Source organism: Lepisma saccharinum, chromosome 2 (genome assembly GCF_977018435.1).
Source record: "Lepisma saccharinum chromosome 2, izLepSacc3.1, whole genome shotgun sequence".
In the NCBI taxonomy this organism is placed as follows: Eukaryota; Metazoa; Arthropoda; class Insecta; order Zygentoma; family Lepismatidae; genus Lepisma; species Lepisma saccharinum.
The window spans coordinates 212,665,288-212,676,881 of record NC_139230.1 but is presented as its reverse complement, the minus strand read 5'-3'; the positions used below and the strand labels follow the sequence as shown (position 1 = coordinate 212,676,881).

The following is an 11,594-nucleotide window of genomic DNA, read 5'->3' as shown; positions in this document are numbered from 1 at the left end:
GGAATCTTATGAACTTGAAGGTTACCAACCTTACCACTCTTTCACTGTAGCATCAATCTGTTTGAACATAATTTCCTTACATCAGTCATATCCATAAGCATAAGAAAAAAAAGTTTTAGTTGAGCAAAATGGGCATTTACAGCTGCAGGCATGCATTTGAGGAATCTTATGAACTTGAAGGTTACCAACCTTACCACTCTTTCACTGTAGCATCAATATGTTTGAACATAATTTCCTTACATCAGTCTAATACTGGGATGCTTCTCCATTTTCTACCCAAGTATCAATTTGCAACAAATGAGAAAGGGCTATCTAGTCCAAACTAACCTGCACATTGTCATGTTCTTTTCAGAAAACCATAGAACAGATGTTGTTCACTTTGTTAATATTTACAATTTTTTCCTGAAATCTACTTGATGTCCTCTTTCCACATACATAAAATAGAAGAAATCATGAAAGAAACTAAAAACTTCGGTAAATATCTGATATTCCCCGGACACCTATAACTTCTTCGTTTTGTCAATTTTTGACATTTGTATTTACCTATCTGCTTCGCGGAACATTCTTTAATTCATTAACGTTTTTTTGATCAAAGTAATTGTAATTTTTTTTTAAAAAAAAGTGTTTTTGTAACTGAAGAACATACGTTTCCGCAAATGGTTTGTGGGGCTGTGTGTCGATGGTTCGTGGGGCTATGCGAGAATGGTGTGTGGGGCTACGCATATTTCTTTCGAAACCAATTTTTAACTATTGTAACCTAAACGTGACCCTACCTAACCTAACGTTACCGGGATTCGTTCATGGGGCTATGTGTCAATGGTTGAATTTCCGCTATGAAACATTCCCACATCACACAAAACACCTTCCACATGTTAAACAATGCTACAGGAACTTATTACCGTTAAGTAGTTTCTTCTGTAAAAATGAAAAAATCTGTCCGGGGAATATCAGATTAGTACCAAAACTACTTCTATGGATTCGGAATCCCAAGCAGAATACTCAAATGAATTTCCACAATGTGCATATAAATTGTTCACTCCTATTCTCAAGAGTATAAGCGAAATGCAATGACATAATTCAACACAAGTACAAATAAAATTCATCAACGAAGAAAGCGTAACATCTAGAAGTTTGAATTTCAAATGGGTGGTTACAATACACGTGAACAAGATATGCGGAGCGATTATAGCCTGGCATTTATGCACAAAATGAGTGTATAGCAAAGGACATCAAATATTCAGAATATGTTAAGAGCTAAACTTTTGACAGAAGACAAAATAAATCTACTGTCATTTAATGAATATCTGAGATGTATCAAAGTTTAATGCAAAAGTGTATAACAATACACTGGGTGTGTTTTTTATTCCATCATAAAACAGAAGGTACAAGATTATGGGATTCTCACATATGAGGAGATGCACAAACATTACCAAACTAATTTATCCCACTCCCTAATCACAGCCTCTCTGCCTTTGCTCATTTACGCTGTACCATAGGCTATAGAAACAAAGTGAGAGTCCATGGTCACAATAAAATGTTCCAGCGAGCTATGATCAATTGAAGGGCTTGGGTGGAAAACATGGTAAGTGACATTTTGGTATTTTTGAGTTACAAAGTAAAATGTGCCATCCTTCAATTTTAGAGTGAAATTGCCATGTCATACAATTTGCATTGGACTCGGTGAAGCCTTCTGAAATTGGTAAACACAACACAAAAACAATTTATCTACAGTATAGTTTCTAATAATATTTTTTTCATAATGAACTCGGAAATGACCAAGGTGTCACTTAGCATGTTTTACACACAGAGACCTTCAATTGCTTCCTATGAACACTTCTCTTGCATAAGTTACTCATTATTTTTCAAATCGTATAAGGAGTATATATTTTTTTACCCAGTCAATTAGAGTAACATTAGCTTGATGGTACACTATCATCAGGCCTTTTCCCATTAATGAATGATATCAAGAGAATTTGATGCACTTACTTACCTGAGTAACTGTCAACTGTACCAGGCTATACTGAATAGTTGAAAGCATATAATTCCTGTTGTAAATAATTTTTGGTGTGATACCACAGATTTTTATGTTACTTTTTTATCGATTGTCTGTGCATGTGTGCACATGGTGCAGACATACTCCCTCCCATGGCTTCCAAGAATATCCACATGTTACAAATTCATAAAATTGATTGATTGATTTAGTTTACTTTACTTCGCGTTTTGTGCCTCTTGGCTAATTTGCGAAGATGGGGATGAGTGATGAAATTGATGAATGGACATTCACAAACAACCGAGCCTGAGCGGGATTCGAACCCGGGACCTATGGTGTCGCAGCGCAATGTGCTAACCACTCAGCCACAGGGTCTGGCACAAATTCATAAAAGAACCAAAGGAATTAAGATAGTTAATTTTCCTAGACACATGGACATCACTGAGAAGTTAATTTTACTAGACACATGGACATCACTGAGAAACATTAAACTGTGTAATAAATAAAAATCAAAACTAATTTACAGGTAAAGCACTAATTTATTTTGAGAATAATCTTGTTCACTGGTCATACATAAAGGAAGGTCACATTTCATTATTTTCTTTGACTAAAAAAAAGGGGAAAGAACATACGTGAAATGAAATTATGTTGTCCACATATACAAAATACACATGTTTTTGGTGACATTAAAACCATGTAGTAAAATGCATGGTTTTAAGGAAAATACAGTTTTGCAGGATAACTTTTTGATATCTTAGTATCAATCAATAGTATCAATGCACACAGCACTTGGATGAATACGAATTTAACGTCATGGAAAATGCTAAAACAGCATTCACAATAAAAATCAAACGAAGAGATACCCAGGTGGCATCTCGTAAAACTAGGATTCCTACCACTATAATTCACTGTCACACACACACACATGCTGACGCAGAAAATTGTGTGCGAGAGAAAAAGAGAAACATTGAAAACTAAGTGAATAGTCTTTGACAAAGTATAAGCTGACCATATTGTTATATTCATATGAACAGTCTATTCACAAGAAGCTCCTTTGCAGCTCACCATTGTTACGATGCACACGTGTAGGCTCTACTTCTACAGACATGATATCTGAGGTTCCTTGAAAATTTCAACATCGCCACTGTATATGATACCCATATTGTGGAAAACTGCACACGCGATCACAAGGTCTCGAACTGTTTCCAAGTCTTCTGGACAAACGTGGAAAACGTCGCTTCCATATCCCAAAGGTACTCTCCACACCATTTCCCTGCTGAGCATGGGCATAGTTGTACCTCTTTCAGGATCAGTTGGTGGGTCTTGGAATGGACTGTAGAGGTATGGTCGAGCTGAGCTGAATATCCCTTGCCATGAAGAATTGCATCTTGTCCTTTGGAATATTGAATTATCATAAATACTTCCTGCCACAAAGTAAAGAACTCCTTTTTGGGACCTGCCACTACCTGAAAAAAATAAAAAATATCCTTAAGACTGATCTCACAATTTAAAATAAGAACATGGAAAGTTGTAACGAAAATTCATTCCACATAAATTAATGCCTAACCACAAATTAACCCAATACACATACCTGATTATTAAAATGTCCATATCTTGTGCATTTTGAAATGCAGAAAATACTCATTTCTGAAGTTAATAACATGAAAATAACTGTGTTTGTAAAAGTTTTTCAGTATTATTCAAATCTAAACAATTGCTACATACCTGCCTAAACTACTTGCATAAGTGCACACGAGCAGGATGGTAAAATTATTCTCATCAGAAAACCTGTTCAGTATTTGCTTATAGGCACATGTAGAATATGATTTATGTAAATGCATGTGTGTACTATGAGAATATCGAAATTACAAAAGCAGAGTTTGGACCTATATTAATTTATGTCAAATAAAAATTATCTGAAGGGATACAGCCTCTTCTGTGTACACCTTTGGAATGGAAAATAGAAGGGAAATATTCATGATTTCACAATTATGCTTGTTCAAATATGTTCTTGTTAAATCATATATACTGTAGTAATGAAATAAAATCAGCGACTACCTTCATTCACCAGGTGATGAACCAAGCTTTTGGACTATTTTCACCAGGTCTCGTGATTTGTCACTGTGGAAATTTATTTTTAAGACACAAATATTTTCTTGTATTCTATCTTTTGCACTGCATGTTAGGGAGGGCAGTTAGGTATTCCATGTGTGTGTCTAAAAATAATCAAAAACTTCTATAGTGCACAGGTTAGGTAGTTTGATTAACTGTTATTGTCTTGTTTATTTTCCCAAGTTAGTGTGAGTAATTTGACATACATACATTGAAAATGTGTGAAAGATATACTCACCACATTGTGCCAGTAGTTGCACCCAAAATAGAAATACTAGGTACCCTTAACAATCTGTACTCCCTCAAGAAAGTAAATGCCTTGCATGGTTTATGTTAAATGTTGAGGTTTTTCACTATTTTTAGCTCGCACAGATGTGTCATTGTGAAATAAAGTACGTCTGTTACCTTACTGTGAAACAGCCTGGGGCTTCGTGCAAGTGAATATAGCACCCAGCACGACATTCCACAACAGGAGCTAAAATTTTTCGTCGTTAATTTAGGAGTGTTAGGTTTGGAGTTGACGTGTTCTTTCGCTCTTTTTGTGTGCACATAAACGGTTTTTTACTAATAAAAGGCGGCGAAAGTAAGCGCAGATGGAAGGTTTTAACTTACGCCGGTCATACTTTGGAATCAAATACATCCGTTATTTGTGTTTTCCGCGAGTTGGAACCAATTTAATATTACGTAAAACATGAAAATCTGTCCATGAAAAAGAAAACAAAACAATTCTCGAGGGAGTACATTGGGCTAACGGCACCGAAATCCTATTGTATTCCATTATTTTGCTACACAACTGAGTAACAAATCGATGCACTACTTCAGAATCAAATAATGTTCATGCAGAAGCAATATTATTATAATACAGGATTACACTTTTCTTTATGAATCAATAAACCGAAGAAAGAGAGGCAGTACAACCAATTAACAAGGTTTATGTTTCTTCAAACTAAGATAATTATGTAGAGAGTAGTTCAATTTACATACCTGATGCAAAACTGAGGCATAAAAACGGGACAAAACAGCTGTTGCAATGATAAAATCTTCAAAATATCCATCCTCTTCATCATAGTTTCTAACTGCAACGTCCATTTTTATTTTCTCAAGAGAACATTCTGTATCTCAAGAGACCTGTTTCGTTCTCTTGGCGAATACAGGATCTTAAGAGACCGAATATCGCTCTTACGCTGCCAAGAAGTGTCTATGAAACAGGGAATCTTAAGATGGATCTTGAGAGGGGACTATGAAACGCCAAAAGTGTATCTTGGCACAGACTGTTCTTATCCAAGATGGTGAAGTAAACCGTCTCTTGGCTAGTATCTTGAGATACGTTTATGAAACAGTATGGCGTCTTAAGAGAGGTCTCAAGACGCTTTCCTTTCTTGAGAAACGACTATGAATACGGGCCATAGAAATCAGTCGACGAGCGTCTGTCTCGGGCAACCGGTTGCTCAGAATCACAACGTGCGATGTGGCAACGCTGTGTACGTAATGGCAGCTGACAAGAGGCATGCGCAATACACAACTCCACATGACATTCGAGCGGCGTAGAGCTCCTGCTTTTCACTCTCTTGTTGGTTTTATCGTGCATGTTGTCACGGAAGTGCAAAACGGTGCCGAGAGGAAAACTGAAAGTTAAAGAAGCTGTTTGTGGTGCATTTTATTTACGCAGACAGGACCTCACATTCATGACTGGGGCGTTCTCTTCGGCTAGGTGACCGATCGCATCGAACCAGCAGACGATGTCAGGCCAGCAGAGCGAGAGGTATGTGTTTTGCTGTAGATGGATGTAGCGGGAATAAATCGGTGCATGCTGATGTTGAATTGCATATTTCCTGAAATCGATCTCAGATGCAGAATTTAGGGTGCTGGCAGAAAATTCACTACTCCATGAAAGTTAATGTTATCAAGCCATGGACATAAATATAACATATACGTAAACAGTTCATGAAATAGCAAACTGTATAATTTCATTTATTGATAAATCGTTTTGTAATATTGCATATTAATAGAATCTAGATAGTGAGTTGCTTAATATTAATCTGATAAGTTATTAGGCATCAGGCACCATAACATGTTTTTGCTGTCTTATTTTTAGACTCATTTCTGTCATGTTTTCACTCACCTTATAAATAGAGCTGCTGCTGTTCTTGCAGTTATGATGTAAATTGGAAGTCATTTGTAAACTTGAAAAATCAGCTTTGATCCTACGAATTTCCCTACTCATTTCTCAATTAATTTGATTTTTGTTTTTGTTATTTACCGTCGCTTTTCTGCCACTTTTGGCTAATCGCGACGATGAGGATGAGTGATGATATGATGAAGGGCCACACGTAAAGAAGTTCCATGCCCAGGCCGGGATTCAAACCCTGGCGTCGTAGCGCGCTGTGCTAACCACTATACCACGGAGGGCGGTACCCATTTCTTAATCTTAATTATGCAGTTTGGAGAGTAACTGCAGTCGATTGATTTGCTTTATTTTACTTCGTTTTTTGTGCCACTTTTGGCTAATTTGCGAAGATAGTGATGATGTGATGAAATTGATGAATGGACACTCACAAACATCCATGCCCAGGCTAGGATTCGAACTCAGCAGTTGACCTGTATAACAAGTTGCCCAGAGAGTTAAGACTCGAACCAAGTGGAAAAGTTTAAAAATAGAATCAAAACCATGCTAATTAATTCATTTTACAGCACACAAGAATATACAGAGGCAACACTCATCTTTTGAAGGAATACAAACATATCTGTTGGACAGAGTGTGAAGGACTCCTGGTCTTGTGTATGTGTAATCAGAATAAATGTTAAAAGATATGGTTAGTTACCATACATGCAGAGCTTGCTGTTCCACATCAATCTGAAATTGTCAAGTATAATATCTTTATATGCAAGGGTTATAATACACCAATATATATGTGTGTATCTTATGTTAAAATTACCAAACTTTATTATCATGTATTTCTATTTGACATGTCCTATACTACAGATGTACCTACTTGTACAAAATTGTAGTTCATGGATGCAAATAAATTATAGTATCATCATATCATACTCATCTTCGCGATTAGCCGAAAGTGGCAGAAAAGCGAAGTAAAATAAAGCAAATTATGATAGAACGGGAAATATGATTGATTGATTGAGTTTTATGCACAATAAGGCTAATTGCGACTGAACCTACAGTTTAAAGTGGGATCCGAACCATTATGTACCTCCATCGGGTATCGAAACCGGGACCTTGATTACAAGGCAACGACGTTACCACTGCACCATTGGGGAGGTCCCCAACGGGGGATATGAGATAAAATCCACAACAGTTTGTAGTGTTCTTATAATTTGAGTCTCTTTTTCTGTCACTTAGCCAATTTCTGTCGATGAGATTGAATGACAAAAGCAATTAGATGAATTTGATGAATGCCCAGGCAAGGACTTTAACCTGGAACCTTCGGTGGCGAGATTGTCATTTGCGAGTTGAGTACTTGCACTCTGCTACCGAGGCGGCGCCAACAGCTGTTTCGATTGATTGATTTGTTGTTTTAAGTCCACTTTATGCACAGTAAGGCTAATCGGGACTGGACATCCAGTTTTAAAGTGGGACCCGAACCACTTGTGCCTCCACCGGGTATCGAACCCGGGACCCCTTGATTACAAGGCGATGACGCTACCACTGCGCCATTGGGGAGGCCAACAGCTGTTTCAAAAGAATCCCCGGTGGTGTGGTTGAAGGCTGAGATTACGTTGGAAGTACACCCTTTTTTCTTTCTGAGTAATTATATGCAACTTAAATTAGGGTGTCTTTCTGTATGGGGGTGTAAGCTGTGACTTCGGAAGGCATTCTTTCAGACTTACGAGGCTCTGGCGCTTGGATCTACAGCAAGTATAATTGGCTTCATGTGTTGATCTTTGTTTTGCCCTAGAGAGTAATGAGCACAGCGCATTAAGACACGACGCCAGGTGTTCCGGGGCCGAATCCCATCCTGGGAATATGCGTTTTTTTGCGAGTGTATTCCTTGATCAATTTCATCATATCTTCGTTCATCCTCATCGTCGCGATTAAATTTGGCAGAAAAGCAACTCAAAATGACCTAATTTAATCAACCTCACAGAATTTCTGATCTTCTCTTTGTTTCACATTTTCGGATCTGCAGGGGCGTGCCGTGACCTTCCGTCATAGGCAAGCGATGGGTTAATTTTTCGTTTCGGTTAATTATAACAATTTGAAATACAATATAGGCTTATACACACCCCCATTTACAATGATGTGCATAATGGTGACGTATCGGGCTTGAGTGTGTGAAGTGCATATATACCGTAAAATAAAATCTTCACCGCACGGTTTTTAAAAAAGAAAAACAGCCTCTCGATATAAACTCGATGTAAATTCCAACCATGAAGAAAATAACGATTTACCTGATATTTGAGGGCAACTGTAAATTAAATTACGTTCTTTTTTAACCCTGAAAATAATAAACATCCTATTAGCATAAAGTTTCGATTTTAAATAAACGGACGGGTTTCGTTTTCTGACTTAGCTAGAATTATGAATCATGACTAACAGGACGAAAGAGTGTTTATGTAATTATCATTCGCTAAATCGAATCGTAGAATTTAAATGAAAAATACAGAGAAAATATTAAACAATCAAATTATAAATTGAAAAAAATATTACCTTACTTAAGTTGGAATTCCTGCCGTCTGTTCTTCTTGGTGAATTCATCTATCACGTCTCCATAAAAATCTTCGCCCCTATTGCACAGCTCGCTTAATAACGTGCTTTCGATTGAAAGCAGTGCCAAATTTGATAAACGCTCTTACCTTTGATTACTGCGACAGTAAGTTTTAATTCTCTTCAAGGCAGAAAATGACCTTTCCACAGATGCTGTTGTCACAGGAATAGTCATAACCAGCAAACACAGTTTACGTAGTTCAGCCATACAATCATTGAGTTGCATGTGGTGCAGGTACTTATACAAATCACAAACATTTTTATCACGGAAATCTTCAGATTTATACATTACAGTTAGTTCACTTTTCAGGCGGAGGCAATCAAAATGACGGCCATATGTATCTTGCAAAGATTGTAAGGTGCCGTCAGGAAAATGTTGAGAATTATGTGGGAATTTACTACTATCTAGCAATTCGAGAAATGAAAGTTTGTCAAGGTTTGCATATCTTGTCCTTATTTGCATAGTGATTGTATCGAGAATTTCAACGAATACTCGTCTGTAGTACCGAACGGCATCCTCATCGGATGTAACAACTCTTTGACGAAATTTTGACAGATTCTTATGAATTTCCATTCGCTTCCAGAACGCGTTGAAACTGTTCCTCTTGTCTTCCATTACCCTCAAACACTCCCATTACTTTTTTCTGGCAGTATGATATGTCATTACATTTTGCTTGGAGAATATCGAACAGAACATCAATGTATTGGAATATTTCATCAAATAACTACAAGCAAAAGATAAATGGAAAGCTACTTAGTCTTCCACAAAACCCACTAGCTTCGTTGTAAGTGTTGGTGTCCCAGTCAGCGGGGTTGTCTGTAATTTCTTCGAACAACTCAATTAGAGATTCCCTGTAATTATTAACAGTTTGGACAAGTCTAGAATTGAAGTTCCACCTTGTGGTTGCAACACGTGGCAACCTTTTCTGAACTATTCGGTCTAGTAGCTCGGTGCGTTTGGTAGAAACAGAGAAAAAGGCAGCTAACCCAGAGAGCGTTTTGAAAAAAATACTACTTTCTTTAACGCTGTTTGCAGATTGCACCAGCACTAAATTTAAGACATGCGCGTAGCAGTGAACAAACATAGCTTCTGGATACTTTTCACGTACTTTTGATTGTAAACCATTCAGTTCACTTGCCATTACTGCTGCACCATCATAAGCCTGCGAAACGATCTTGTTGCCCAAATTAAATTCTTCAATTACTTTGAAAACGTGTTGGCTTAATGCTGTTGCTGTTCTGTCTTTACTGACGTCATCAAAGCAAATAAATCTCTCGCAAACCAAACCATCTGATCTTACGTATCGTAAAACTGTTGAAAGTTGTGACTTATTACTGACATCTGACGCTTCATCAAGCAGTATGGAAACAAATGTGCTTGCTGAGATGTCTGTTTTAATTTCTTTCATTAGTGAAGAACTGATGCTTTCAATAAGATCGTTTTGAATTCTGTTTGAGAGCCCAGTAAACACTGTTGCAGTTTCCAAATGATTGCACAGGATCATATTTACTTATCAATTTGCTAATTCTACGTAATTTCCTCTATTGGTTGAACATTGTGTTTCGTCATGACCTCTAAATGCAAGTTCCTGTTTACCAAGGAAACATGTTACGTCTATAAATCTTTTCAAAATTTCTCTGTTTTTCTTCACAGTTTCATTGTGTTTTAAAACTGCAGCTTTCTTTTGCAGATCTAATTGTATATCAATTCTGGACTTTCCGAATGTCTTGAGTTGGATGCAAGCGCAGATGTGATTTTGGGAACCTTCATGTCTTTGCACTGCATTATAAAAATTGCTCAAGTCACTGTAGCCTGTATAGTTCCATGGTCCTAAATTTGTATTGAACAAAACACATGGCCAACAAAATAATTTATTAAGATCATTGCTGCCACATAACCACATAATATTGTTGTACTGAGATGTTTTAAACTGCCTAATGAAAACTTTCCCATCTTTCTTAGTTGGTTTCGTTATGCACAGTTCAGGACACGGTCGCTCATGGTTCACAAGCTCCAACTTTTCACCATATGTTCTCGAACTGAATGGTTTTGAAAGAAGGTCCCTAATCAAGTCCTTACCTGCACCACTGCAAATCGATGGCTCGTCTGGTATGTCACCCATGGCAGAAATTTTCAACGTAGAACCATACTTTTACACCAGGTACAAAAACACGACACAAAAACAGAAAAACACAGCACAGTATCACAGTAAAAAACAAAAAGCATTCGCAGCACCCACGCTTCTAAATTAACCTTCCTTTTCGCAGTGTTACATACCCTCCATATTTCCGAGTAACTGACCACACGACGAATATGTTCAAGTACCGGCTGTGATTTCACTTCTTATAAAATCATATACGACTGGTGATCACTGGCTAACTTAATAATGTAATTTGTTGATTACTATACAGCTTCAAACATGAAAATGGTACTGCATTAAGTGGTGCTACAGATGCACAGAAAATTCTGGAAGTTAGCAACACTTGTGGACGAATTCTTTCCAACACCCTTGCCAAAGACAGATGCGGTCTTGGTGTTGCATGCCCTCGCCTTTTTTCTTCGTGGACGGGGACGGACAGTGACCATGCAAGAACTGCATAAGTCACTCGAAAAGCGGGGAGAAAGGCGAGCAGCCCTCTTCTTCTAACGCGGTCAATCCTGCCGCATCGCCCAGCGTCGTCAAGAGTGTAGCTGGTTTATGTTTCAAGCCAAAAGAACAGAACATAGGCTAAGGGAAATGAAAATTCTGAAATGTAAATATCTTATAGTAA

The 11,594-nt window shown here is 37.5% G+C and overlaps 1 protein-coding gene across 1 annotated transcript in view; it reads left to right on the top strand.

Moving 5' to 3' along the window:
- Positions 1-5,637: 5,637 nt before the first annotated feature.
- LOC145984298 (prestin-like) overlaps positions 5,638-11,594 on the top strand; it is a 117,192-nt gene continuing 111,235 nt past the window's right edge. Inside the window, exon 1 of the mRNA XM_083117941.1 lies at positions 5,638-5,864. Within this exon, the coding sequence (XP_082974067.1) occupies positions 5,842-5,864 (23 nt within the window). The 5' untranslated portion in view covers positions 5,638-5,841. The remainder of the gene's footprint in view (positions 5,865-11,594) is intronic.